Below are 24,871 nucleotides of genomic sequence, written 5' to 3'. Positions count from 1 at the left end.
CTAGAGCTCTGTTAGTTGTGAAAAGTAAACAATATATTTCCTTCTAACATTGAATCTGCGTAGCATTAATACTATTTGACTTGGGAGTTTTATTCGTCTCTTCGAACTAAGCTTCATGTCCTAAACGAAACTGCCACGATTATGTTGGTGCCACCATGTTGAAGAGGTAGTTATGCTGATCAGCCCCTTTTCCCATTGAGCCCCCTTTGTTATACGACAAAATCATCATATTAGACTAGAAATCATAGCGCACCATCAGAATCTACGCAGAAAACTAAAATTGATCGAGCAACATCGTAGTAGCTACGGTAATGTCCCTAAAAGTAGTGAATGTTTGCACTGCCGGGTGTTTAAGACAAATTGAGGCTCGCCTGTAAATGTAACATCGTTGGCTTTAAAACGACGTCGGGTGAATGCATGATGATCAGATAAGATCTCTTCCATTTAATCTAGAAGAGTCCACAAGCGAATCTGGTAATGCGTAGAAATTAATGTGGCTCTGTCACAGGCTGAATATGCCGAGCCAAACACGAATGCAGGACACCAACACCCGAAACTCGAAGCGGATAATCTACTGCATGTGGCCAGAATATAAAATCACAGCGCCGCTTCAATATGTCTTACCTCAAAACCTATAACTATTCAAGGTAGATAAATCAGCGTCCATTCGTCTAGCAATCTACTTACAGCTAGAACGACCATAATAGAGATTAAAAGGACTATTTAGCATCTTATACTAGAAAGGAGAGGATGTAGACGTTGGGATGGAAGACAAAAAACATAAAATAAAAGGAAGTGAGGCTTCAAGTTGTTTATGTATTACGTTTGCCATGTAGCAATGGTGTATAGGTACCATTTAAAGTGGAAATAAACGGGTTGAAGTCGCGATGCTACATGGCCAGCCATGTTTGTAGTCTGATCTTGTCGAATAAACGTGCTCGAAGACCCGAAAACCCTTAGAAGCGGGAAGCGGGAAGCAGGTGGCCTTTAAAGCCTCCCTAATTTAATTTACAAGTTTATTTGCTATGCGTTGGTCCTCCTTGGCTGCCTAAGTCTTGGTCCATTACGGGATACTAGGAATACCTTGGGTACTAATGACCTATGAACCCAATGCGAAGTAGCACTACTTGCAAACGAAGAAAAAAAAGATTCGGAGGTAATGTACCAAAATTAGACAATCACTTCGGCGTGTTGCTACAAACGACAAGGTCTACTACCATAAGTTTCGCCGAGGCGAAGTGTATTTCGAGCCAGCTCCTGAATGGGATGTCATCATGATACTAGACATTCTTGACTCGAGTTTACGTAGGTATAATGGCTTTTTTGATATGCGTTAGTTCTAGAAAAGGTGATGTTCCTAGAAATCCTAATAGGGATGGCGTTTTGGTTGGGACAACATGGATGCTCCATGTACCTTTTAAGTTAAGGAACCTTCCAGTTAATGATTAGCGGCCCGAGCCGAGTAGCTTCGTAGTTTTACCATCCTACTGAGATTATAATTGTATTCCCGTATTAGCTCATTTTTACCTACTCGGATTCCGCACGAGTTAGTATGTGAAGTTTTTTCTATTTTTCTTTTCGGTATTTCAGTAAGGCCAAGGAGAAGCCTCGTAATCAACACCGATGCCAATATTATATAGAGTAGCAAACGTCAAGATGATGTGGCTGAAGATGTATCTGTGGGGAGCTCCGGCCAGACAATTAGTTCCCCAGAGAGCCCCGGCTGTTGGTGGCTTACGAGTTCTGAAGGAAACCCGTTTATCTGATGCTTGGCTTGATATCTTGGCGCTATGCAATGCATGTAATGGCGTTAACTCGCTAAATGTTTCTAACTGTGGACGTATTCTTCTGGTTAGAACCACGTCAGAAGATGGGATATGCTGTAATCGTCAAGCAGCCCCGAGAAAAGTAATTTTCCTTTTAAAGTTATATCCTATGGTCAGTGAAAATGTAACTTATTGTATGTTATTGAGTAGTTATAGCTCTTGGGAACATGGAATCCGAGGGTGGTTAAGATCTTAGAAAGCCTCTGTAAGTGCTTTGGTAGACACGTCATCTATGCCGTATCTACTATAGTGATAGAAAGGATGGCCTATGAGGAAAATCTTTATTTAATCTCAGGTTTCAGGAATATATAGTCTAGCCATAATCCTAGCTATCTTTGACGTTGATAGTATTTTAGCCGTGTGGCGATTGCTTGCGCGCATGATAGAAAAAATCACATCCCATTTTTAGAGACTAATATGATAATACTAACATGTGAAGAATATTTTAGCTAGGAGTATTAGAGATTTAGTAAGGTAGGAGGAATATTTAGGTTGAGGGTTGATGCTATTGAAATGAAGTTAGACCTGTCTGATGTCATGACCCCCTGCAGACGTTGCCTTTAGCTGTGACGATAACTTTTTTATTTCTGCCCTTTAGATCTCTACTAAAAGTACATACTGAACAGGGGTTGACAGATCGGAAATGCAAGGCTGAATGTGCCGAGAGACCATATGTAGACCCGCCTGTACCGCATCCACTAAGAAACAATTGAATCTAGGGCACGGACCACGGGCTTCAACTACACTATGTTTACAATGACCTAAACTACATCCGGCTTTCGCTAAAGTACCCCACAGCAATGATATGCTCAAATCATTTCCAAATATGGTATAGTTGATTACTGTGGTCCGTGCCCTAGATTCAATTGTTTCTTAGTGGATGCGGTATCTTAGATGGAACCCCTACACTTTGAATTTCGCCTCCTAATGTATATAGGTATACCTGAGCAACGCCGCTTTAAACCCAAGCCGCACCTGAGGCTGACGCGAATTGTACGGATGTCCCTTTCAAAAAAATTTTACCATAGGAAGACCCTTTNCCCCCCCCCCCCCCCCCCCCCCCCCCCGGTAAGCTTTGACCAAGCTTGGCAACAACTGCTTACTTAATTCATATAACCTATCAGCCCTTCCAACTTCTTAACTTTCACTATTCTTTATTTCCTCCACCCACAACATTAAAAGGTTACAGTTACCTGCAAATCCAGGTTTCTATCCAGATGATTGTGCTTCATTAATTATCAAGATGGTGTCTGATGAGTGGAGCGACCCTGAATACGACATCCCTCTTCAAGACAAGCGACCATTTGGATCAGGACTAAAGCGAAAACGGGTCGTTTTCGTTCCTGCTTCTTCAGGCAATCTTAACACTACAGAAGAGGACACATCCACGAAAACTTCCAAATCTGTAGCTGATTTATATCTGAGCATTGTATTGCCTAAGGAAAAGGAGGTTAGCCAATCCACCTCAAAAGAGAGTTCAGATGTTGCTATAATCCCTCGAGCCTGTGAAATCTGCCGGCTACCCTTGGAGGAACCCCTGGAAGAAGGCCCCGACTCTGATGGGAAAGTAAAGACGAGTTCTCGGCCACATGAAGCTTCGATAGCACATCAGGTATGCCTAACTCATTCGCACCCGCCTTCGGCACTAGACCGGTCGCGAATGGGGTTGAATATCCTTCAGTCTCAAGGCTGGGATCCAGACTCACGAAAGGGACTGGGAGTTGAACAGCAAGGTGTCCAATATCCCATCAAAGTAAAACCAAAGAACGATACCCTAGGGATAGGAGTCCAAGTGCCAAAGAACCTACCGCCCAAGAAGGAGAAGGCGAAGACTTATGACGCCAAAAAGGTGCGGAAGATGGCCTTAGAGGATAAGAAACGGCATGAAAAGCTCCGGCGGCAGCTCTACAGTAATTCGGATGTGGAGAAATACTTAGGGACTGGATAAAACACACCGCACGTCTTTAGTCACATATTATATATGGGACTATTTAATCATATGAGATACCCCTTTTCTAGACTGTCAATAGACTTGAGTCTGATTACTTTATGAACTCTATAAATATAACTAATATATATTATCAGAATAATATACCTTAGGTAACTTAAGTGGTTGGGTTATATCAACCGTGGCTTGACTTATTACCTGTTTATATTCCTATTAACTAAGAACCTTGACAACCACTAGGTACCCAAGGTAACCTTTGGTACCTACATGTAGGTTGATGTGCCACGCTACGTATAACGTCCCGCAACTCTAAACTTCCAACTATCACGAGTAACAATTCCATTGCATGTAATGGGTACAAATGTACCTATATTTGTATATAAGGCTGGGTACCGGCAGTACCTAAATTAGGTAGGTACCTATGTTAATTAATGTTGTCCGCTATCGATGAAGTGGGGCTTTTCAATGTCCAACTCGGTCGCATTAGCGGATTGGAGCCCTGAAACCGAACCCCGCCAAGGGCCAAGAACCACATTACCGCTTTACTACATTCTCACTGTCCCGTCTCTCTGAAACTCAAATCCTCTTACCACGTTGCTAGGTGTAATGCGTTCATCAATACCATAAACTTGCATATACTTTGGTGATACATGTAAACTTCTTCTTACGTCTATCTCTTGTCATCATACGCGCCTACCGGAACTCGTTACTCGTACATGCGAACAACAATTACCAATAGCGACACAATAGCGACACACGTTGGTTAATAGGTACTTGTAGGAGCTTTGCCTTTAACCTACCTCCTACTTTCGAGCTCACCAATTACACAAAACGTCGTGTTTTTTTTTCACTTCGAAAACCTCGTAGAAATAGCGCGTCACCATAATATCTCCGTAGTGCCTACGGGCTAAGACAAAATGGGGGTATCTGTCATTGAAGAACAACGCGACGGTGAGAGGATCCCCTAGACTTTTACGAGACTGGAAGCTTGCCTTTCTCGTCAGCAAGAGCCTGTTCGTAGCATAGCTAACCTTATAAATTCTCTCTCGCATATAGTTATCATAAATACAGTTAAGAACATTACCGCCGGCGATGTAAGCTAATACCCCTTATACCCCTTTCTAGGGCCGAGACCACCATATTAACAGGACACTACGTATAGTGGAAAATTCTGGTCATCGACACCGAATCTAAGAAAATAATTGACAATGCCGTCAAGGAGGATGATATTCTTAATCATAATATTGCGAGTACGTTACCCGAACACGTCCCGTCTCTGGCGCATTGGCTGAAGAGAGTGCTGCAGACATCGAACGTATTGAAGATCGGAGAGATATGAACCCGAGTATGGACGCTATATATATACTGTCACCGCAACCTCACATTGTAGATTGTCTCATGGCCGATATTGAACGACGGAGATACAAAAAATGCTATTTAGTATGGACCACGGTACTCGATCCTCAGCTAAGGAGGCGAATAGACGGTTCAGCCCTAGCAAAGCAACAGATTGCTGGTTTTGAAACTCTTTCGATCGATTATTACCCTCGCGAGTCCCACGTCGTTACGTTTAGAGATCCTTGGAGTTTTCCGATCCTATTTCATCCCGCTTGCAATGGACTTATAAGGAAGCACATGCAAGATTTGGCTCAGAAGGTTTGCGGAACCATAATAGTTTACGTTTGATACCCATCGTCTGACTTGAATGTTGATAGATCACTGGTCTATGTGTGACCCTTGGCGAGTACCCGAAGGTCCGCTACTACCGGCCCCAGAATCCAATACATGAGGCCAGCGTATTATCGTCACATCTTGCTCGTTTTGTATCTGAGGAGCTCGACGAATATGCACAATGGAATCCTAACTTTCCGCCGCCGAGTTCCCGCCCGCAGGGAGTTCTCATAGTGACCGACAGATCGATGGATTTGATGGCTCCCTTGATACATGAATTTACATATCAAGCAATGGCACACGATCTACTACCGATCAAGGACGGAGATAAGACGACGTTCCACATGACTGTTAACGAGGGTTCCCCAGATGCAGAAGAGAAGGACATGGAACTCGCCGAAAAAGACAAAGTGTGGGTTGAAAACCGGCACAGACATATGAAGGATACCATCGATAAGTTGATGAGCGATTTCCAGAAGTTCCTCGATCAAAACCCCCATTTCACAAATTCGAACAGTGACACCACCAGTCTGAATGCTATTAAAGATATGATGGCGGGGCTACCGCAATTCCAAGAGATGAAAGAAGCATATTCTCTCCATCTTACCATGGCGCAAGAGTGTATGAACATCTTCCAACACCATAAACTGTCCGAAATGTCTCCTACAGAACAGGATATGGCTACAGGCCTTGACGAGGATAATCGGAAACCGAAAAACGTACTCGATGCGATTGTTCGCCTCTTGGATGATGATGCTGTCACTCAGTCGGATCGTCTGCGTCTTATAATGATGTACCTCCTTTATAGGGACGGAGTTATCCCTGAAGATATTCAGAGGCTATTAGCACATGCATCTTTACCACCCCAGGACGGCGAAGTTATAGCAAATTTGGAATTACTTGGTGGTCGTACAACACATGGTCTCAAGGACATTCGTAAAGACTTAAAACCCCTGTTTCCCGTCGACCCGAAGGTACCGGTTCCCGAGGATAATTATATGTCACGATTCAATCCTGCGGTGAAAACCATGCTGGAACATCTATGCAGAGGAGCATTAGATCAGACAGCATTTCCCTATGTCAAACCACCACTTGACCCCAACGAGGACGCGCTCATTGGCCAGGGCTCTTTGCGAGCAGCGAAACCTAGTTGGGCTGGTGCTGGTAGACGTGTCGTAGATAACAGACAGCGCATTATTGTCTTTATGGCCGGTGGGGCAACGTTTTCCGAATCGCGCTCTTGCTATGAGGTTGGCGCGGCTTTGAACCGCGATGTCTTCCTAGCAACCAGCCATATGCTCACACCACAGCTATTTGTTAGACAGGTGGGTGATCTGGGCGTAGATAAGAGACGACTCGATATACCTATGGAGAGGCCACCCCAGAGAGCACCGGCACACTTATTCGAGCGACCCGCTCCACCACCGATGGCCGCTCCCCCGGCGCCACCAGGTGGCCAACGCCCGCCCCCAGGACGAGCACCACCTCGTCCTGGTGGGCTACCAGGCGGGCCAAGAATAGGTGGCGAGCCTCATGCTCCGCCTACACATACTCCGCCTGTACAGGCAATGAGCAATATGTCGCTTCACACTCCTAAACCATCAAACGGAAGTGATGTCAGACCTCCGTCGTCGGCAAGCGGAGGCAAACCACACAAAGTAGAAAAGGAAAAGAAAAAGCGTAATATCTTCGGAATGAAGAAGAGCTGAGAAAAGGAAGAGAAGGACGTAATCCCACAGGGTTAAATCCCAACGTGCAGACACAAGGCAAAGCGCCCAAAGACTAATACTGCAGGACTAAGTAGGGCTTAGTTCTTTCTTGAGTAGCATGACCGCCGAGCGTTTGGAGATGGGAAGCCAGGTAGACCGAGAAGGAATCGATAACATGCACATACATTTGGCAACGAATGCATAGCGTTGAGGAGTTGGCGTCTTGAGAGCGAGCGTTGCGTTCTGTTGCTGTATAGAGTTCCACATGGCAAGGCAGCCAGGAAGGGAAGAGATTGGTTGGTTGGCTGGTTGGTTGGGATAGTTATACAATACATACAGCCTTTGTGTACATGGCCACGCGAATATAATCAATATCATAGACACATTATTTTATCTACTGTCCAAGAACTAAGTTAAATATCCGACTGCTCGAGTGCCTAATGAATATTTTATGAGTTAATATTATTTCGGTAGATATATCGTAGATACTAAATCGAAGAGTAGGAGGAAATATAATGGGAGGCTTTTAATTACTTTTTTTCTTTCTCTATTGATTGATAGTCCTACTTATACCCATCCTCTTACGCGTAACAACTAAACGTCCCCCTTTCTTCAACCACTCTCCTTACTCCCGTCGTTTGTCAGCGTCAGCACTTCTACATCCGGGGTTCCGAATACGCGTATCCTTCCCGTCCTACTATTAATATTATACATCATATTTCTACCCACCTAATGCCGTAGACACGTAACCCAGGTCAGCAAATTGCACTGAATAGCTCTTTCTCAATACTCGTCCGTCCGGTCTCATTATCCCTTTGTCCGAGCTCCGTCACCTTTAGATTAGAGATTGCCCGGAAGTCCTAATTTCGGTCCGGAGGTATTATATATATATCATAGGTCGCAGGTCGTGTCACAGTTGAGGGTATAAACGGCTAAAATGAAAAACCTGGGTCAGAATCGTCTCTTTCAGTATCAAGTTTCATAATTCATTTTCATTACTACGTTGCTGTCGCGCCAATACGCAAACTGTTGTTCTCTGAACCTGGTTGTATTTGCTTTGGAGCAGAGACATAGCTCTGCGATAGGATAACAAGCAGGGTAGAGCCTCTGTTTGGTTCTAGACTAATTTGCTTTGCTTTGCTTTGCTGTTGTCGGGGACGAGCAAGGAGGGTTATTACAATAGTACACGCTCTAATCCCTTTTGCTTCCAAGGAGAGAAAAAAGGAATCGCCTAGACTCTTGTCTTTTCGTCCCTAGCCTTCACGTCCGACCTGTTCCTACCAGTACACACATAAGCGTCCCGTCGCCTCCGTTTAATCCAGTGACTACAGGGAAATATTGGGAATATGCCATGATAGACCCACTAAGTTTACATCTGAATTGAGTGCGATGCAATGTTTAGTCCTCGAAGTAATCAGGCTCGGAGGACTCCTAGTTCCGACGGAAAGTGCCGGGAGGAGGAGGCATGCCGCGGTGATCGAACCCGAATGCTACATTATCCGGTCCTTGGAAACCAGGGATTCCTGGGGGTATGAATCCCGGCGGTGGCGGGCCACCGAAGAAGCCTGGAGGCGGTGCCATGTTGCGTGGGGGACCGACTATCCCCTCTGGAGGAAATGCGCCTATGGGGAAGTTTCCTGGTGGGAATGCTCCCGGAATGGGGACGTTGCGTGGGTTCCCGGCTAGGCCAGGAGGGGGGATCATAGGCCGACCTGGAGGCGGTAACTGCTGTGCATTGTTCTGCATCCAAGCAGTTGGATGAATCTGATCTAAGCCCGGGGGAACTTGGCGCTGGAGAATCTGGGTGGGTTGCTGTGGGCGACTATCTGGTTCCCTATGATGAATTGGAGGTTCGTCGAAGAAGCTGGGCAAGTTGGTGGGACGACCAACTTGATGCTGCGCGGCAACACGCTCATGTTGATAATCGATTTCCCTGTCTGGCGTAGGAAGGATTTGTGCAGGCCGAGAGGGCTGCGGCATTCTCATAGCAAGTTGCTCATTTCTCTGGGCATCGGGCGCTACTCGGGTGCTCTGCATTAGAGTCATGAGGAACTCAGCATTACTGTTGCTATTTCGACTTGGTGGCTGTTCAGAACGCGCTGCACTCTGCCGCTGGCCAATGAGGTCCTGCAAGACCTGCTGTTCTGAGCGCATTCCAGCAGCAAATTGCGGATGCACTTGTGGCCTAGGTGTGTGAACATCTTGGCCTTGAGGAGGAAGTCCACGAGAGAGCGGCTCTTCGCGGCGGTCCTGCGCATAAAGCTGGTAAGGACCGGGGGAGGCAATCACATGACTGGGAGGAGGCTCTGAAAACCCACCAGATGGCGGTGTCGTAGCCTGAAGTGTTTGCTTCTGTAGCTTCTGCAATAATGCTTGAAAAGCGACTTTCTCGGCTGTGTCATTTTGTGCTTGCCCACCACCTAGAGCGAAAAGAGGGTTCATCTCACTGGCTGGCGGAGCACTAGAAACAGGAGTTGGAGGCTCGACTTGGCGTCGAGATTCTTCTTGAGAAGAGAAAAGTTTCTGAAATCGAGAACCTGTCTTTGGTTTGATAACAGGAACAGAATTCTCCTTGGAAACTTCACCAGTGCTAGCTGGCGTTTCAATGCTTGAACTCTGTGCAAACGCAGCGAAAAATTTATCCGGTCCAGTCTCTATAGCAGGCGCCGACTTGACTTTCGTCTTCTCGGCTTCAACCTTCTCGGGTGGTGCTGATACTTCAGTAATCAACTTAGGGGCCGGCTCAGCCTTTGCCGGGTTCTTCCCTGCCTTCATACTATCCATGAACTTCATGAAGTCCTCTTGAGTATGCGCTTGTGACTGCTCTTCGACGGGCTCATCAAGCCATTCCGGTTCCCGTTCCTGACGCTGATCCCGGTCTCGATCCCATCTTCGTTCAAATGTTCTCTCCCTCGGCCTATCTTGCTGTCCTTCACCTTGATGCTCGTTTCCGGCCCTATCTCTCCAACTCTTGGACCTGTCAAAACGCTCCCGAGGCGCGGGGGCATCATTGTCCCTTAGCCAAGGTTGATCGGTCCTGTTCTTGTTCAGGCCGTTTCTACGGGGTTTATCGCCATCTTCCCCTTCTTTCTCCTTGGCAAACTCGCCGAAATTGCGGCGGGGTCGATCCACATTGTCATTGTCATCTTGATCGCGCGGTCGGCGTTCTGGTCCAAAACGCTCAGGCCGGTCACCCATACGACCATGGAATCTTTCTGCGCCTTCATGCCCAAAACTTTTACGGGGCTTCACGGTACTCCAGCCCTCACTGTCCTGGTCATCACCACGTCGGCGGAAGCCACCCCGAGCGTCACGATCACGGTCACGGTCACGGAAGCGCTCAGAATTGTCAGCATCGCCATTTCGAGAGCGGAAAGCGAAGCGGTCTCGAGTATCGGTATCCTTCAATGTCTTATCGTTATCGAATGGTTTGTTGGCTCTTGTGAGAGTAGCCGACGAAAAGGTCGTTCGCGGGGGTCCAAGGATAATATCCTCAGAAACTAGGAAACGGGTTAGAAAAAGTTGGAGGAGAATTAATATAAAAAATACCTCCAGCGTTTCGTGACGTATGTCTGTCAATGCCTACTCGTCTATTAGACTGGTCTAATAGGGAGCTGTCGTTGCTTCTTCTCTCAGTCCCAGGTTTATTTCCTTGGTTGTTGCGGAAAGCTTCGGGCGGTGGTCTGTAGGACTCATTAGTATGACGGCAAAAGGAAACTCCATCCTTTATTAACTTAAACGTACCCCATCCATTCTTCTGCAGGAGGAAGTGCGCCTGGTTTGACGCATAAGTGCGATTCGCGCAGAAATATCAGCGTGTCTATTGTATATCGTAATGCCATATCATTTGAGGGCTGGGTAGTTATCTAATTTTGAATAGTACGTATATGCGGTGGGGAAACGTGGACGGCATCCACGTTTGAATGGTACGTGGTCGTAGTAGGGGCGGTAAGATAGATTATCGTGAGTTGGCTAAGCAAGGCTCTCCTTAAAGAGTATCTGTCTTGTGCGGGGTGGAAGAGTTAATGAGGGCGTGACGAGGGTTTTTTTGGGGGGGGGTTTTTTTTTTGGTTGGCGACACCGATCGGGTTCAAGGAATCCCGGATCCTAGAAGGGAATTCTGTCGCTCATCAAAGTTGATCAAGGTCGGATTGCTAATTGGAATTGGAAGGAGGAGGCGCGTCAATTGACAAGACGATCAATCTGAAGACTCGGGTGGGAGAGAGTATGAGCTACCTCGGATAGAGGAAGCGACGTGAAGGAGAAGTGGCGGTGGTATATCTCAAAAACGCATTTAAAACTTAGATGTTTGATGAATTAAAAGTAATATTGTACCAGTGGGTTTTTGGTGGCTGCACGAAGAAAGTATCTTTAGTGTCGTATTGTTGGGTGTATGATCAGAAGATGTTACAATGGATGTATGTTGTAGGGCGACGTCAAAAACATTTGTCCAAATATTAAATATTTCCTTGAGGAGACCACCAGAAGTTTATTAACTGCCCTGGAGATATGAGAACTGGGAAAATGTAGAAAGTGGTCCGTGTCCCATCTTTCGGGGTAGGTAGGTACCTATGAAGTACGTAAATACGTAGATATGTACTTATGACAAGGTTACCCCATAAGCCGCATGACATGTACATATATGTACCGAAGATTCTCAGCAGGCACAGAGAAGGCCTGACGTACTATGCAGTATTGTACAGCTAATTTAGCGTCACGCTGGCCTGAGTGGGTCGATACCTGCAAGCTTTTGATGCCTAAATCGGGTCAGCCAAGAAGTTCCATAGGGTTAATTATATAATCAACTTCTATCAAATGATTTTTACACATGTACCTAAGGTAGGTACATATATATATACCTCCTAAGGTTATCTAGACTTTCATATTAGCTACATGTACCTAGGTACCTACTTTACGTAACATATATTGACTTATAAATAAATAATAGGGGTAACGAGTTGTCCTTGTTTAAGACCTCCGGTCGTGTCAATGATTATACCTAGCGAACCGACTAGAAATTTCACGTTAACTACACTATAAATCATCTGTAGCTTCTACAAGAGAAAACGGGATATGTGTGGGAGTTGTAAGTAACTCTGTATTAGCTTACGGTATGACATATGTAAAATGGGTATGCTTTGCTATCATGGCTCTACAAGCCTTTCGATGCCACCCTTGCTCCACGCCGAGATGCGTTTTTGATCACAGGTTTCCCATAATCTTCTAAGCATCGCTTGATACACTCCGCGCCCAGCAACATCTGTTGCTGTATCCCTCTGCGCCAAAAGCCAACTCACCACTCCAAACCTCGTAATCAAAGTATCACTTCCCCCCTCGATACTCGACATCCTATAAATGATCCTCAATATTTGCGTCCTCAGATTAGGACCCATAAAGGGGTTGGACGTTAAAGCGAGTAACCTCTCGGGAACTCTGCGTTTATGGAATAGAGCCACGTCCGCGGGTGTTCGTAAACTTTCGAGTAGGAAACCCAGGAGCCAGCTGACTTCGGAGTAGAAAGCCCCATCTTCGGTCGGGCCCTCTTGGAGGATATTTTGTATAAGAGGTATCTTGTCTAATGACCATACCGGTCCACTAGTGAGAAACAGATTGACCTTCTCATATAGACTGTGCATGGGGTTCATTAGAACTTCGAGGGCCTTGCAGGCAAAGGCGATGATCACACTCGGTAGTGGCCCGACCGTAAGCGAATCTCGTGCTGATTCAGTAAGTTCCATAAGCAGGAGCCATATTTGCTCGTTGTTCTCGTATGTTGAATCTTTTATCTTCGCAGCAACTTTGACTATGTTTATGAGTGCTTCCTTTCTAATGCTCGAATGCTCAGACAAAAGCAAGCGGATTAGTGAAGATGCATACCCCTCCTCGACAAGTTCTTCAGGTGTTTTGGATGTCCATTTAGATAAGGAATTATCTTTGCTTGTTATAATTGGCACTGCTAGCCTCTGTTCTAAGTCCTGAGGGCTGATTTGTGCGATTGAATCGCTGTCCACATCCATAGCAGCTTGGTTACCCCGCCCATTAATATGCAAGGCATTATGATCGGAGTGATGTTCTCGAGATTCTGGTATAATCTTCTTCCTTTTTGGAATGCGCAACTTTTCTTTGAGCTTCTGGTCTGTAAAGCCGGTAGAAAAGAACTCCTTCGAAGCCTCTACGAAAGGCTTGCTTACACCAGCAGCAAGTGAATGTCCAAGGTATTCCGAGAGAAACTGCACAAATGCTTTCAATGTGGTCTTGCTAGAGGAAGACGAACTAAAAAAAGGAATCTGCTCCGCAATCGTCATCATGAGAGGGTAAGTAACTGTATCTTCGTCTTCGGAGATCTTAACTTTATCTAGTTGCTCTTCAATCATCTCAAGGTATTTGACCGGCGTCCTAGCACAGCGCTCAACACAGTTATCCAGGAATATCCAGATTGCCGAGTCGACGGTTTCAAGGCTCCTCAATGCTGCAATTAAGGGGTATAGCCCTGGAGAGTTTGGTTGGTCTTCTACCAATTGATGTTCTTTAGCAACCCAATATAAGACGCCATCTAAGCTCTCATTAGATAATCCGGTTGTCTTTTCGACAGATAATCTTAAGAGGGTTGTGAACGGAGAGTGTGGTATATCGGAGGTTCGAGCAAACCACCGCATATTTGGGGAGTATTTCGCAATTGCGCATAGGTTTTCGAGTTCGAATAGAGACATCACTGTATCTTCATCTGCTCTATCTGATGCCTCAACTCTCTTGATAGTAGATGATAATATTGGTGAGACGTCAAACCTGGCTCTCAAGGCAACCTGGGGGATGACCTCGTAATAGAGTAATAGCAAGCGGCTTGCGGCTTGCCGTTGAAGTAGGTCATCTTGCTCCATGGCAAGATAACATTTGATAACATCCTTGATGTCGGGGATCCTTTGGTAAAATTCATCTAAGAGCCGGCGAGCTGCCTCTTCCCAAAGAGAATCAGGTGACGACGATGCCTCTCGATACATCTCTAGAGTTCGGTCTAACTTTTGCAAAGCCAATATTAATAGACGGATGGCGTAAAAGGAAGCTAACTTGGATTTGATAGAGAGACATCGCGTTATAGCTTTTGGTGTCATGGGTATTGGAATTATGTTTCCAAGCACCACAGAAGTAGGGGGTGGAATTCTTGCATAGCCTTTAGCGTGTCCGAACCAAGAGGGGATCGGTAACTGAACAACATTGTAAAGCAATGCGGCGTAACCAATCCAAGTAGCCGTTAGCTTTGGATCAAACGCAAACGACTTCTTGTGACAAAAGTAGTTGGCAGCCAATTCCGGCGATGTTTCGAAAATCGCTACCAGAAGTTCATTCTGCTTCGTGATAGACCACGGTCGTAATGTCTGGATAAACTCCGCCAACAGCGAATTCCGTACAGGTACATCGTTCTCAAACTTGCCCATCCACGGGATGCTATCGATACCAAAATCCACAGGTTGATCATCGTTGACCGCCGATGGTATGGCATTGGGATCTACGCCCTCGGGGTAATAACCATGTTCCGATCGACGGACACCAGCGTCGGAATCAGTGCAAGCAGCGGTCAAGAACGCATGGGCCGATTGCTCGACAGTCGGGCGCTCGCGCTCTGATTCACCTTCATGTTCGGTAGGGACTTCGGGATAACCATAGAGCTCCGCTATCCTGATAAGGGAATGCGCATTCAGGATTCTAATCTTGATATCCTTCGGCAGCTTCCTGTCTAAAATAACAGAAGCTCTCAGGGTATCTAAGATTTCATGGATTAATGAAGGTGGATCCTTTCTAATGTGCCTCATAAGCGCTGCCACGATGTCTTTTTGGGATAATAGATCGCGCTTCGCTTCAACATGGAGAAGTTTCAAGCTACTTAGAAGAAATCGTATTGCATTTGTCCTTACAGACGGTCGCTTAGGATCTTCCACGCCTTCTCCTAGGTATTTAAGACCTATATTCCTAGCGAGAGATTTAAACGTATTGTTCCTAGCTCTGAATATCGGGGCTGCAAGCGCTCCACCATCGAAGCATACCGCTTCTCTGAGAAGTCTTAACGTAGGAGATATTATGAAATCTTTGCCATTGTCAGCCGAGAGATTTTTGGCGATAAGCTCTTGCTGTCGTTTCTGAACGAGAGTCCGACATATCCCTAAACCATATGACACCAAATTCACTTTCCCGGAGAGAATTTTGAGAAGAAGCGCGAGGACAACCGCGACGGCAGACATGACATTTTCGTTATTTAACTGTGAAGCCATGCTCCACGATTCCATTATATCTGGTAGATACACGGGGACTTCGTCATCCTGTTCTCGTGGCTTTACCGAGTCCAAGAACTCCCGTAGTATTTGAAACTTCTCAGAATCCTGGTCTTCGTTGTTGACGATGCAATCGAGGAGGTTTTTGAACGATTGGAGACCTAGGATCAGATAATATTAGCATTCTGCGGTACAAGAAATATCTGCAATTGAATTCGAACCAACATACCGTGCCTAGCTTTCCGAAGGTCTTGTTCGAAAGCTAACAGCTCGCGAAGTTGTCTTCCGGTATAGACATCTTCGGAGGTAGGGGGATCATGCACATGGGCAGTCTTTTGTTTCTTCCCCGAATAACTTCCTTCACCTCCGTAAGACTTGCGCTTTGCCATTTTATGTGATTTCTAAGAGAGTCGCGCTTGACTACGGCATCATCAGGATGATTATTAGGCACTCAATATCAGAAGTGTACCTAGGTATGTAGGTACGTATTAGACGAAAACGTTTAATAATTGTCGAATATATGGTTTATGGTATGATGCACTATTGAGTAGCGGTTACTTTGCTTGTAAATACTATGGGAATTTATTAGCTAGGTAGCTTTCTCTCTTACTCGATGTCGCATCTAGAAAATATCTTGAATTGCCGACTCTGACCGCTCCCCCACAATTTCGAATTGGGTTTAGTTCATGAGATACGGGATACATAGGCTGTTAGGAAGTTTCGCGCCCAGGCAGTTCAAGTGGATCCACTACGTTCTAATAAGGTTTAACCCCCGGCTTCTACATATGTAGTAAAGAGGTACCTTATGTACCTACCTAACGTCTATCCAATCGTATGTATTTCCATGTTGCTGTCTTCGTACATAAACTCAACTCTTCATACCCTAGTAACAGGTGTTAAACAGGTATTATTCACAACCTCAACTCTAGGTTATCACAAAAATATCCAAGCCAGGGGTCATAATAAATCATATCATATACGGAGCAGCACTTCGCCGCAATGTAAATGCACGAATAGCTTCTCTACTCTACACACGACAGATATACAACGTTTCCAGAGACACAATTCCTTACACACACACAGGAAGATGGATATCATACTACTTACTCCCCACCGCAAATCAGGCCTTTCGCTACGTTACCCGTAAAATGCCAATTATATCAAGTATCTCCTAGCGCCTGTAATCAATAGATCAACATGCTCGTGCTCTCGTCCCACATTAGGTGCATATATCCTATCCTGACGCTCATAGCATATCACCATTAGACGGGCTCGCCTTGTGCGGTAAGAACGAGTTCGGCACCTTAGGTACCTGCGGCGAGATCTGCTGCTGGCGTGCGCGGAACAGTTCCCGCTGTCTCTCGGCATCGCGTCGTCCGCCGCCCGTAAGCCGGCGCATATGCGTCCTCGTTGTCTGAGCGATCGGCTTGATCATATTCTCTAGGAAGAACGAGCTCTCCGGCGCGCCGTTCAGTGGGCGGTCGTCGTCGCCGTCGGAGAAAACTTCTTCGGTTAGTTCGTCGTCGGAGGTCAGCTCGCCGAGTTGGGGTTGGGTCCACGACGTCGGTGCCGAGGGCGAGGTAATCGAGCGTGAGTGCAGTCCCGGTCGAACTATTGCCGCGGGGTTGAAGGCACCCGGGTTCATGGTGTTGGGTTTGATTTCTTTCGACATGGGCATCCGGTCTACGAAGCCGTTCTGGAATGAAGTATTGGTTGAAGCTTGGTGTAAGATGGGTAAAACGTCGTCGTAGAGACGAGCACCTGACTCGTAGCTCTCGGGCGAGAATTCTGTCACCGTTCTTGATGACCGACCCTCACTAGGGGACGTCTGTGACATATCATCGAAGAAGTCGTCTAGACTATCTAACTTGGTTACCAAGTCGGCCATCTGGCCATCGCCCTGGACATCATCCGACATCATAGTATCCGTTCGTTCTGGCATCTCGAAATAACCGTATCGGTAATCATCAGCATGAAATTCGACCTCTGGTGTTGGTGTGGGGTCTGTGGCCGCGCCATCCTCGGGGTTTGCCTGACACATATAGAACGCAGCATGTATATTGGCCCGTGTATTCTCTGTCTTCTTTGCCGGGACTGGTATCGACCAGCCGGAGTCTTCTGGAATACCAAATAGACTCTGAGTTGTCTCGTAGTCTTTCCTATCTTTAGATGCCGCGCTGGTCATGCTCATACGGACATAATGCTTATCCATCGGAGTACCAGACATGGTCATGATATTGTCGAGCACATCTAGCGCCTCCATGCAATACTCGGTCTGTAAAAGTCGGAAGAGGGGGGAGATCAAGTCGGAACCATGACTAGCGATTTCGGGCTTACGCATCTCAATTTCGGGAATGATAACGCAAAGTAGCCTCATGGTCATGATCTTCACCGAAGGCAAGCTGTTCGTGAGGAAGCCCAGTATCATTGTTAGCATTTGGAAGTCGAGCTGTGGTAGGAAGATTTCGCGAAGTGCAGCAAGAAGCTGGACCATGAATTCTTTACCAGAAGAGTATCTCGATTCCATGAATGCTCCCAGGGCCGCGCATATCGAAGACAGCCCTTGCGCCTCGGCTACCGCAAAAAGGATTTCCGCAGTTTGCAAAGTTCCCTCCTTGATAGGGCCATGCTCCATAGCTTGCAAAAAACGTGGAAAATTACCAAGGATGGAAAAGAATAGCCTATTGTCATTTCCGATGAGATCACAGCTTGGTAGCTGAACAAGCTTATCTAAAATGTTAAGTGTGGGCTGAAGACAAAGAGACGATCTCAGACCCTTATAGAGCAAAGGCTGGACGCCTTCAAACGAACCCTCCCATCTTGGAGGTTGACCCTCCATAAGAGTATTTCGAATGCCCGGGGAGTGGAAATCAAGCTTTTCCAAGAACTCGTCGAGCATCTCAATTGCCTCAAGAAATTCGACCTCGTTAATCGAGTCCAGGCACGCACATGTCGTCCAGAATAATTGTGGGAAGGATATGAGTTTCTCCGGCTCGAGTTTCGAAATGAGGGTTTTCAGGGTTGTCAGGATTTCCATAGAGAATGTCTGGATCTCAGTATCTTCATCCGCAATGGTATTAGATAATCGAGCAAGCATGTCGCCAAGCATCAGCTGGTCGAGCGAGGTAAGGATACAGCGGAAGATCTGGAATGAACGACAAGCGAGATGCCTGACCGGGCACGAAGTTGCCCAAGTTAGCGATAGACGGCTCCACTGTTCCTTGATTCCCGGGAAAGTGATTTCAAACGTCTTGACAACTTCCGCGGTCAGATGTTCCATACTCTGAGGTACCTTATTATCACGACCGTCTACTTTGCCGTTACTCTCTTCGTAACCCCAGACAACAGCACGGTCGTGGCGTCGAATTGCATCAACCACGTCCTCAACCAACTTTTTTGATTCCATGGGAGTACCCTCATCCATTTTTGAAACAACAAGCTCGTGGATCAAGTGAACTAACATTTCCCGAGCTTGCTCTTGAACGAGAGGGGTGTAATGATCCCAAAGTACCGTAATGACTTGTAATAAGACTATTAGATTGTCGGTATTGAGTTGTACAGGTGATACCATCAAATCAACCAAGAGTATCAGGGATAATTGTCCTAAGGAAAAGCCCGCCTGCTTGGTTCCGACTGGCAAGGCTTCTGACAAATCAGCGCAATAAGGTAATTGCAGTTGACTAAGATCAGGAGGCGACGGGACAACATCCCTCTTCTCGTTAGGGACCATAGCTTTAGGAGTGATCTGCATCAGCAGAAACTCTACTACTTTAATGCCCGGCGTGCTAGGAGTGCTTGATAAGAACACTACTATTTGTTTAGCATACTCGACGAAATTCTGCTCTCTTCGTTCCAAGCAGAGAGAAATAATGAAATCAAGTACAAGCCGGACATTTCCAGGAAATGGACCGGTGGCGAGTGCTTGCCAGAGCGCCTGTACCTCGTTATGAAGTGCAGCGCTAGACTTGATGGTAACTTCAAGAAGATTAGCAAGCAGTACGTAAGATTGAGCCGTAGGTCCACCATTTGGATCGACCTTCAATTCAATAGTTTGAATCCAGGGCAAGATGACGGCTACGACATTTCGCTGCGCGCCCGGGGGGAGATTCTTGAAATAAAGTGTAACCTCGGAAAAGATATGAAAGGCGAGTTCGGGATGCTGCTTCGCGAGACGTTTAGAAATCTCGAACTGAGCTAACTTGTAAACAGCCTTAGTCTTATCCGCAATGCTGATCTCGAAGTCTCGGATCTTGGAGTTCTGGGCGGCTTGCTGCCTCTCGCCGAGGGCCCTGAGAACGTGTGCTGACTTGGATCGGATATCGCTTTGGTCGCTTCCTAGGGTAAACAAACACAGTCCTAACAATTTCCAGAATGGCGACGGGTAGTCGAGATGCTCTAGTAACACCTCAGTAATCACAGTGAAATAACTCTCAAGCACCTTAGGTACTTCTGTGAGGTAGCACCGCGCGATGCAGTGCTCCAAGAGGTAGGGATGGTCCTGGTTATACACGATCAGGTTCTTTATGGCTCTTCTCCCTATAACATTGACCCGGTCACTTCCGGAGCTGAAAATCGATTCCACCCAGTTCAGCATCCGTCTCATATCGAAATGAAGTGTAGCACCGCTCTCAGTGGTTACACTGACTGGTCCAGCACAAAGGCTTGCCATGGCACTCAGAGCTGCTGTCTTTAAATTTCTCTTTTCTATTTCCATAGCCGCAGTAATAGTGCCCCTTTCGCCAAGAGATTGCTGGTCAATCAATGACTGTCGCATCGTATCTTCTCTTTGGCGGATCTGCATCTGATTTGGGGAGAATCCACACCAGTCTTCCATCAGGGTGAAAGAAGACTTCCGCGACTCAAACGTCATCCAACGAGATGGGTCTTTCGTACGATTAACTCCCTCGAAAAGCCCTTCAACCAGGCCGCAGTAATGGCGCCTTAGTTTTTGAAACTCCCAATCCATCTGAACCTCGCCATCCATGAGGAAGAGCTTTAGGTCCTTCGTGTACGTACAAAGATTATTGAGGATCCAATCATCTTGGTAAACCTCAGGCTCCTTTAAAAAGTGGCATGTCAACTTATATACGTAGGTGATTTCTGTTCGTAATAGGTCCGTTTTCCGGTTTCTACGCGGGCCACTATTGGTTCGCTGGTGTATTCGGGCGCGTGCCTCGTCATTACATCGGGATACTTGTCCCTGTAGTTCCTCGAGTAAGGTTCGATATATGTTAATATTGATCGAGCCCATAGCAAGCACAACAGCTTCACGAACAGAAGCTGAAGAAGCTAAGAGCAACGGTATCAAGAATTTGAAGAGCGTCCTAGCCGATACAATCTTGTCGGCAGCTTTGGATACTTTCCGCGCATGTTGGCTGTTTTGCAACGCGCCATTTATAGTAGTACCAGAGTCGGCCAAAGTCGTACAGGCAAAAGTTAAGTACAGCTTCCATTGTTCAACGAGCACGTCAGGCTGCGTCGTTGGTGTCCTTCCCGTATATCTGGCACTGCCAGGGTCAGATCCATAATAGAGACCCCGGGTCGGTTCTGATAAAACAACTATACCCTTGTACATCTGTAGAATCCGGTTACACACTAGATCTCGGCCGATGGTCACAGTGAAGGGACATCGATCATAAGCAATCCGTATAAAATTAGGGAAAATCTTAAACCAGAGAGTTGTGTCATATGAAACGTCGCTGGTGCAGAGCTCAATTAGGGCCCCTTTGTTGTTGCTGTTCTGCATGCCCCTTTGGAGTCGGCTTCGTTCTGCTACGGATAGATGTTCGTCCTTGAAATTCATCACTTGCACCGAATCATTTTCTAGGATATCAATGAGCCGAACAGTGTCTTTCTCTTGCGTACTGTCCTTGCCCAGGGCGGCGTCAAACTCGACGATCAGCCGGAGGACCGTGATCGCAAAATGTCGTACCCTACGCGATTGCGAGCACAGGAAGAACAAACCGCGGGCCTCTACGTGTTCGACTTCGGCCCAGATGCTAGACAAATCTAGTTTCATACCCCGTTTATCGGTACCATTAAGGTCTCCAATATCAGATGCGGCATCTTTAGTTTTCTGACGTATTTCGTCCCTCCATATTTGTAGCAACTCGACGTAAAGCCGTAAAGTGCTCTCAATATGACCAGGACCAAGCATCCCCCCATCAGACATCGTAGAGTAGCGATCATCAAAATTGAAGATAAACCGAGCAAATCCTACCGTGACTTGGTGTGCATATGACTGCCGGGCAATAGATTTGAGAGATTGGGCAGAAGATTCAGCAATATTATGCTGAACGTGTGCCGTTCCCGTACAGAGAAGATTAATCAGTGAATTAAAAGGTATATCAGCAGGGAGGCAACGAGGCAGGGCCTGCACAGCAACATGAAGAAGTTCGTAGAAAGCTTGCTTCTGATCAGCAGGACTTGGATGGTCATCGCGTCGTGAAAAGTTGAAAGTCTCAGAGATGGGTGTCTTCGGTCCTGTTGGGCTACTGAACTTCTCATCAAGCGCAGCTTGACCTCCGAAGGTATTATCGCAGATGATGGTAATTTTACCGAGGACTTCCGAGAATTGTTTATATCGATTTTTTGCGCCGTCACTCAATGCGCCGACTTGCACGGGTTGCGATAGGGATTCGTCGCGATCGTATGCGAGCGGACTTGCGGGTACTATGCTGGAAGTTGAGACCGATGCTGGTGAACTCGGAGGAGCCCGATCAGAAGCAGATAGGGCGGGATAATGCTGAGGGAATGGAGGCCGTTCACCCTTTTCTAAGTCCGACATGACTGCGAGAAATGCTCTGATCCCTATGACTATCTTGTCCGGCTCTAGCTGTTCAACTTTAAGATCCTTATTCTGAATAAGGTCGGCATTTATTAAAGGAAAGATAATAGTATCGCAGCAATATTCTGGGTATTTAAAGCCAATGATTCTAATAAGTTGTATCAATGGCCCTGTGGAAGCTGTATCCGCAGCCGAAAACGTACGCTTGGTAGCAGGTAAGACGAGTTGCATTACTTCGTCTAGTTTTCGCCCAGCTCCAGCAATAGTATTAGTAGTTCGATATAAATAAGCCCATACTAACCGTGAGATGACTTGCAGGCACATAGGACGCATATTGCGATCTTTGAGTCTCGGCTGAACTGTTCGGATCAGTTGCAGCCATTGGTTACTTAGATTCTCCGGAGACGACACACAGAGCATCGTTGCTGTTAATGGGAAAGCAGACTGCCAATGGCGCGGTTTTGCAAACATGGTTGCTAGACGAGGGCTAACATTGCTGAGCACCTCGGACCACTTCAGGTAAGAGAAATGTTTGTTAGTAGCCTTAGCTGCGATAGGGAGGAGCAGCGTATCTAATATCTGGCAAAACGCTGCCTTCACCTTCTGGCCGTGGGATCGACCAAACAGCTTAGCCAGGGACACAAGAAAGTCACAGGCTTGGTCCCAGCTTTCGTCGGTATCAATCTTTATATGCAAATGCTTCATACCTCCTAGCACCAACTCCACTTGGCCCTCGGGATCTCTGTTCTGAGATGTCGAATTCCTTACGGTAAGTTCCTGGAGGGTCCGATCGAGATCATTGATAAATCGATCAGTAACGCTGGTAAAATTGATCACGCTCATGGCACCAAGCAACTGAGCGAAAAGGTTCCAGTTGGCCAGCTTCAGAGGGGATATGTAGAGTTGCTCTATATCAGCAATCTTTAGCTGGCCAAATATAATAGCTTCAAGTTTATCCTCCATCTCGAGAGTAATGGAACTAAGGCTGCTCTGCGTGATGACTTCAAGGAGGACTCGGCACAATATAAAAATAGAGACGATAGATCGACGCTCGGCATGGGCTGCTTCATTCTGCTTCTCCGCGAGGGCATGCGGTACGCCAGATGTCGCATCTCCAGGATTCCCGGTAATGAGTTGTAATGGCTCTGTATTACGCCTGACAAGAGACGCCGCGGGGAGGGTGGATTTCATCTGATGAAGCAGACTACGTGCTTCGTTGGCTGCTTCACTTTTATGTTTCCGCCAAAGCATTATAGAATCGATTAGTGGTCTTGGCTTCTGGCTTGCGATATGCCCGAGAGCCTCAAGAAAGCGGTCGAAAGCCGGATCAGCTCCAGGACCGCATATCTGCTCAATTGGTGGTTCGGGGTCGAAAGGTACTGTGATGCATTCCTGTAGTTTGTCTTCGGCCATAGCGATAAACTTGACCTATATTAGCAAGTATTATACGGATATCTGGGTACCATCGGTACTAACTGATGTGAATAATACATGCATGGCATATTCGCCTACAGTCTTCGGTTCATCCCTATGATGTCTCGACGAATGCGAGTGGTGATGTGTATGATCGCGCCGGGTTTTGCTATGTTTCCGCTCGAGCTTCTTCTGAGTAATAGTACCTCCAATATTATTCTCCTGACTAGATTGTGTTCTTTCTGAATGAATGGATGCGTTAGCGGTAGTGCCCGACAAGGCAGTGGCCGGCCGTGAGGCCATCGTAGGTATCGAGGCTGTTGACATTTCGGAATCTAAGCGGTGCATAGTTGACATGTCTGACCGTTCTGGCAGAAGCCCAGCACCTGCAGCTGCTATCATTTGCGGACTGAGAGGACTCGAAGACGAGCTTGCGAGACTCCCATTCCTCGAATGTTGGATGCCATGAACAATAGATGTCTGACGATGGTGTCCGTACGATGCAGCCTTCGGGTCAACGAGACGCTCGAATATGCCGCCTGGGCCGGAACGCGACGCGGCCGCACGTAGGCCAGGGGATGTAGTGGGGGACGATGCTGATTGGGGCGATTCAGGGATACCAGCGAGTGCACCCGACTGTAATTTCTCAAGCGAAGACTCGCGCGAGTGCGCAATGGCTCGGGAAGTAGAGGAATCGAGTGCTATAGGTCTAAGAGTATTATCCCAGCCGCCATTATCGTCTTCGTCATCATCGGCGTTGTCGTCGTGAGTATTAAGTCGCGGAGGTGATGGTCGCGCAGAGAACTTTAACTGATCGTGGAAGTGTTCCGGCAGCGTCTGGGACGGAGCTAGGTAGTGCGACAACGTTGTCAGTAAAGGGCCCAGGCAAAACAGTTAAAACAGACGACCATCAGTGCGCAGGGGAAATCTGAAATATGTTGGAGCCCCCCTCGCCTTGTGAAACTGTGAAACAAAATCCCGAAAGTGGGAACATTTATCAAGCGTTCAAGCGTTCAAGCTTCCAAGCGTCAAGCGTCAAGCGTCAAACGTCATATACCCTAGGTTAAGTAGCTAACATTTCAATATATCGCATATTCGTTGGCGTGGCATACTCGAAATATCTCCGGAGGACGAAGCGCAGAATCCACTCACCCATTGTTGAGCTTCGATGCCCATGATATGATAATATAATAAGATACGGCAGGATTCGCAGACCCTAATAATACGGTCTGGTGTGACTGGGGACTTGTTGA

At 46.7% G+C, this 24,871-nt stretch overlaps 5 protein-coding genes across 6 annotated transcripts; 2 read left to right on the top strand and 3 right to left on the bottom strand.

The window, feature by feature from the left end:
• Positions 1–3,069: 3,069 nt before the first annotated feature.
• On the top strand, positions 3,070–3,774 carry GL218_04158 (uncharacterized protein; the record flags this gene model as incomplete). Its single annotated transcript, XM_033580743.1, has 1 exon — positions 3,070–3,774. One exon carries the CDS (start codon positions 3,070–3,072, stop codon positions 3,772–3,774), a length of 705 nt encoding a protein of 234 aa, XP_033437087.1.
• Positions 3,775–4,691: 917 nt separating this feature from the next.
• GL218_04157 (Protein transport protein sec1) lies at positions 4,692–7,154 on the top strand (the record flags this gene model as incomplete). The annotated part of the gene is made up of 5 exons (XM_033580742.1): positions 4,692–4,725; positions 4,831–4,868; positions 4,937–5,024; positions 5,081–5,430; positions 5,490–7,154. 5 exons carry the CDS (start codon positions 4,692–4,694, stop codon positions 7,152–7,154), a joined length of 2,175 nt encoding a protein of 724 aa, XP_033436066.1.
• A 1,431-nt stretch (positions 7,155–8,585) lies between these two features.
• GL218_04156 (uncharacterized protein) lies at positions 8,586–10,996 on the bottom strand (the record flags this gene model as incomplete). Of its 2 annotated transcripts, XM_033580741.1 has the most annotated exons (3): positions 8,586–10,654; positions 10,704–10,837; positions 10,899–10,996. In XM_033580741.1, 3 exons carry the CDS (start codon positions 10,994–10,996, stop codon positions 8,586–8,588), a joined length of 2,301 nt encoding a protein of 766 aa, XP_033436065.1. The 2 variants fall into 2 exon arrangements, with proteins under 2 accessions (XP_033436065.1, XP_033436064.1); XM_033580740.1 differs by lacking the exons at positions 10,704–10,837; positions 10,899–10,996 and having other exon boundaries at positions 8,586–10,352.
• Positions 10,997–12,298: 1,302 nt separating this feature from the next.
• On the bottom strand, positions 12,299–15,807 carry GL218_04155 (uncharacterized protein; the record flags this gene model as incomplete). Its single annotated transcript, XM_033580739.1, has 2 exons — positions 12,299–15,579; positions 15,648–15,807. 2 exons carry the CDS (start codon positions 15,805–15,807, stop codon positions 12,299–12,301), a joined length of 3,441 nt encoding a protein of 1,146 aa, XP_033437090.1.
• An 857-nt stretch (positions 15,808–16,664) lies between these two features.
• Positions 16,665–23,618, bottom strand: GL218_04154 (Cell morphogenesis protein PAG1; the record flags this gene model as incomplete). The annotated part of the gene is made up of 1 exon (XM_033580738.1): positions 16,665–23,618. One exon carries the CDS (start codon positions 23,616–23,618, stop codon positions 16,665–16,667), a length of 6,954 nt encoding a protein of 2,317 aa, XP_033437089.1.
• Between the last annotated feature and the right edge of the window lie 1,253 nt (positions 23,619–24,871).

Source organism: Daldinia childiae (assembly GCF_008694065.1).
Source record: "Daldinia childiae strain JS-1345 chromosome Unknown Scaffold3, whole genome shotgun sequence".
In the NCBI taxonomy this organism is placed as follows: Eukaryota; Fungi; Ascomycota; class Sordariomycetes; order Xylariales; family Hypoxylaceae; genus Daldinia; species Daldinia childiae.
The sequence above is the reverse complement of the archived record's forward strand: the minus strand, read 5'-3'. Positions and strand labels throughout refer to the sequence as shown.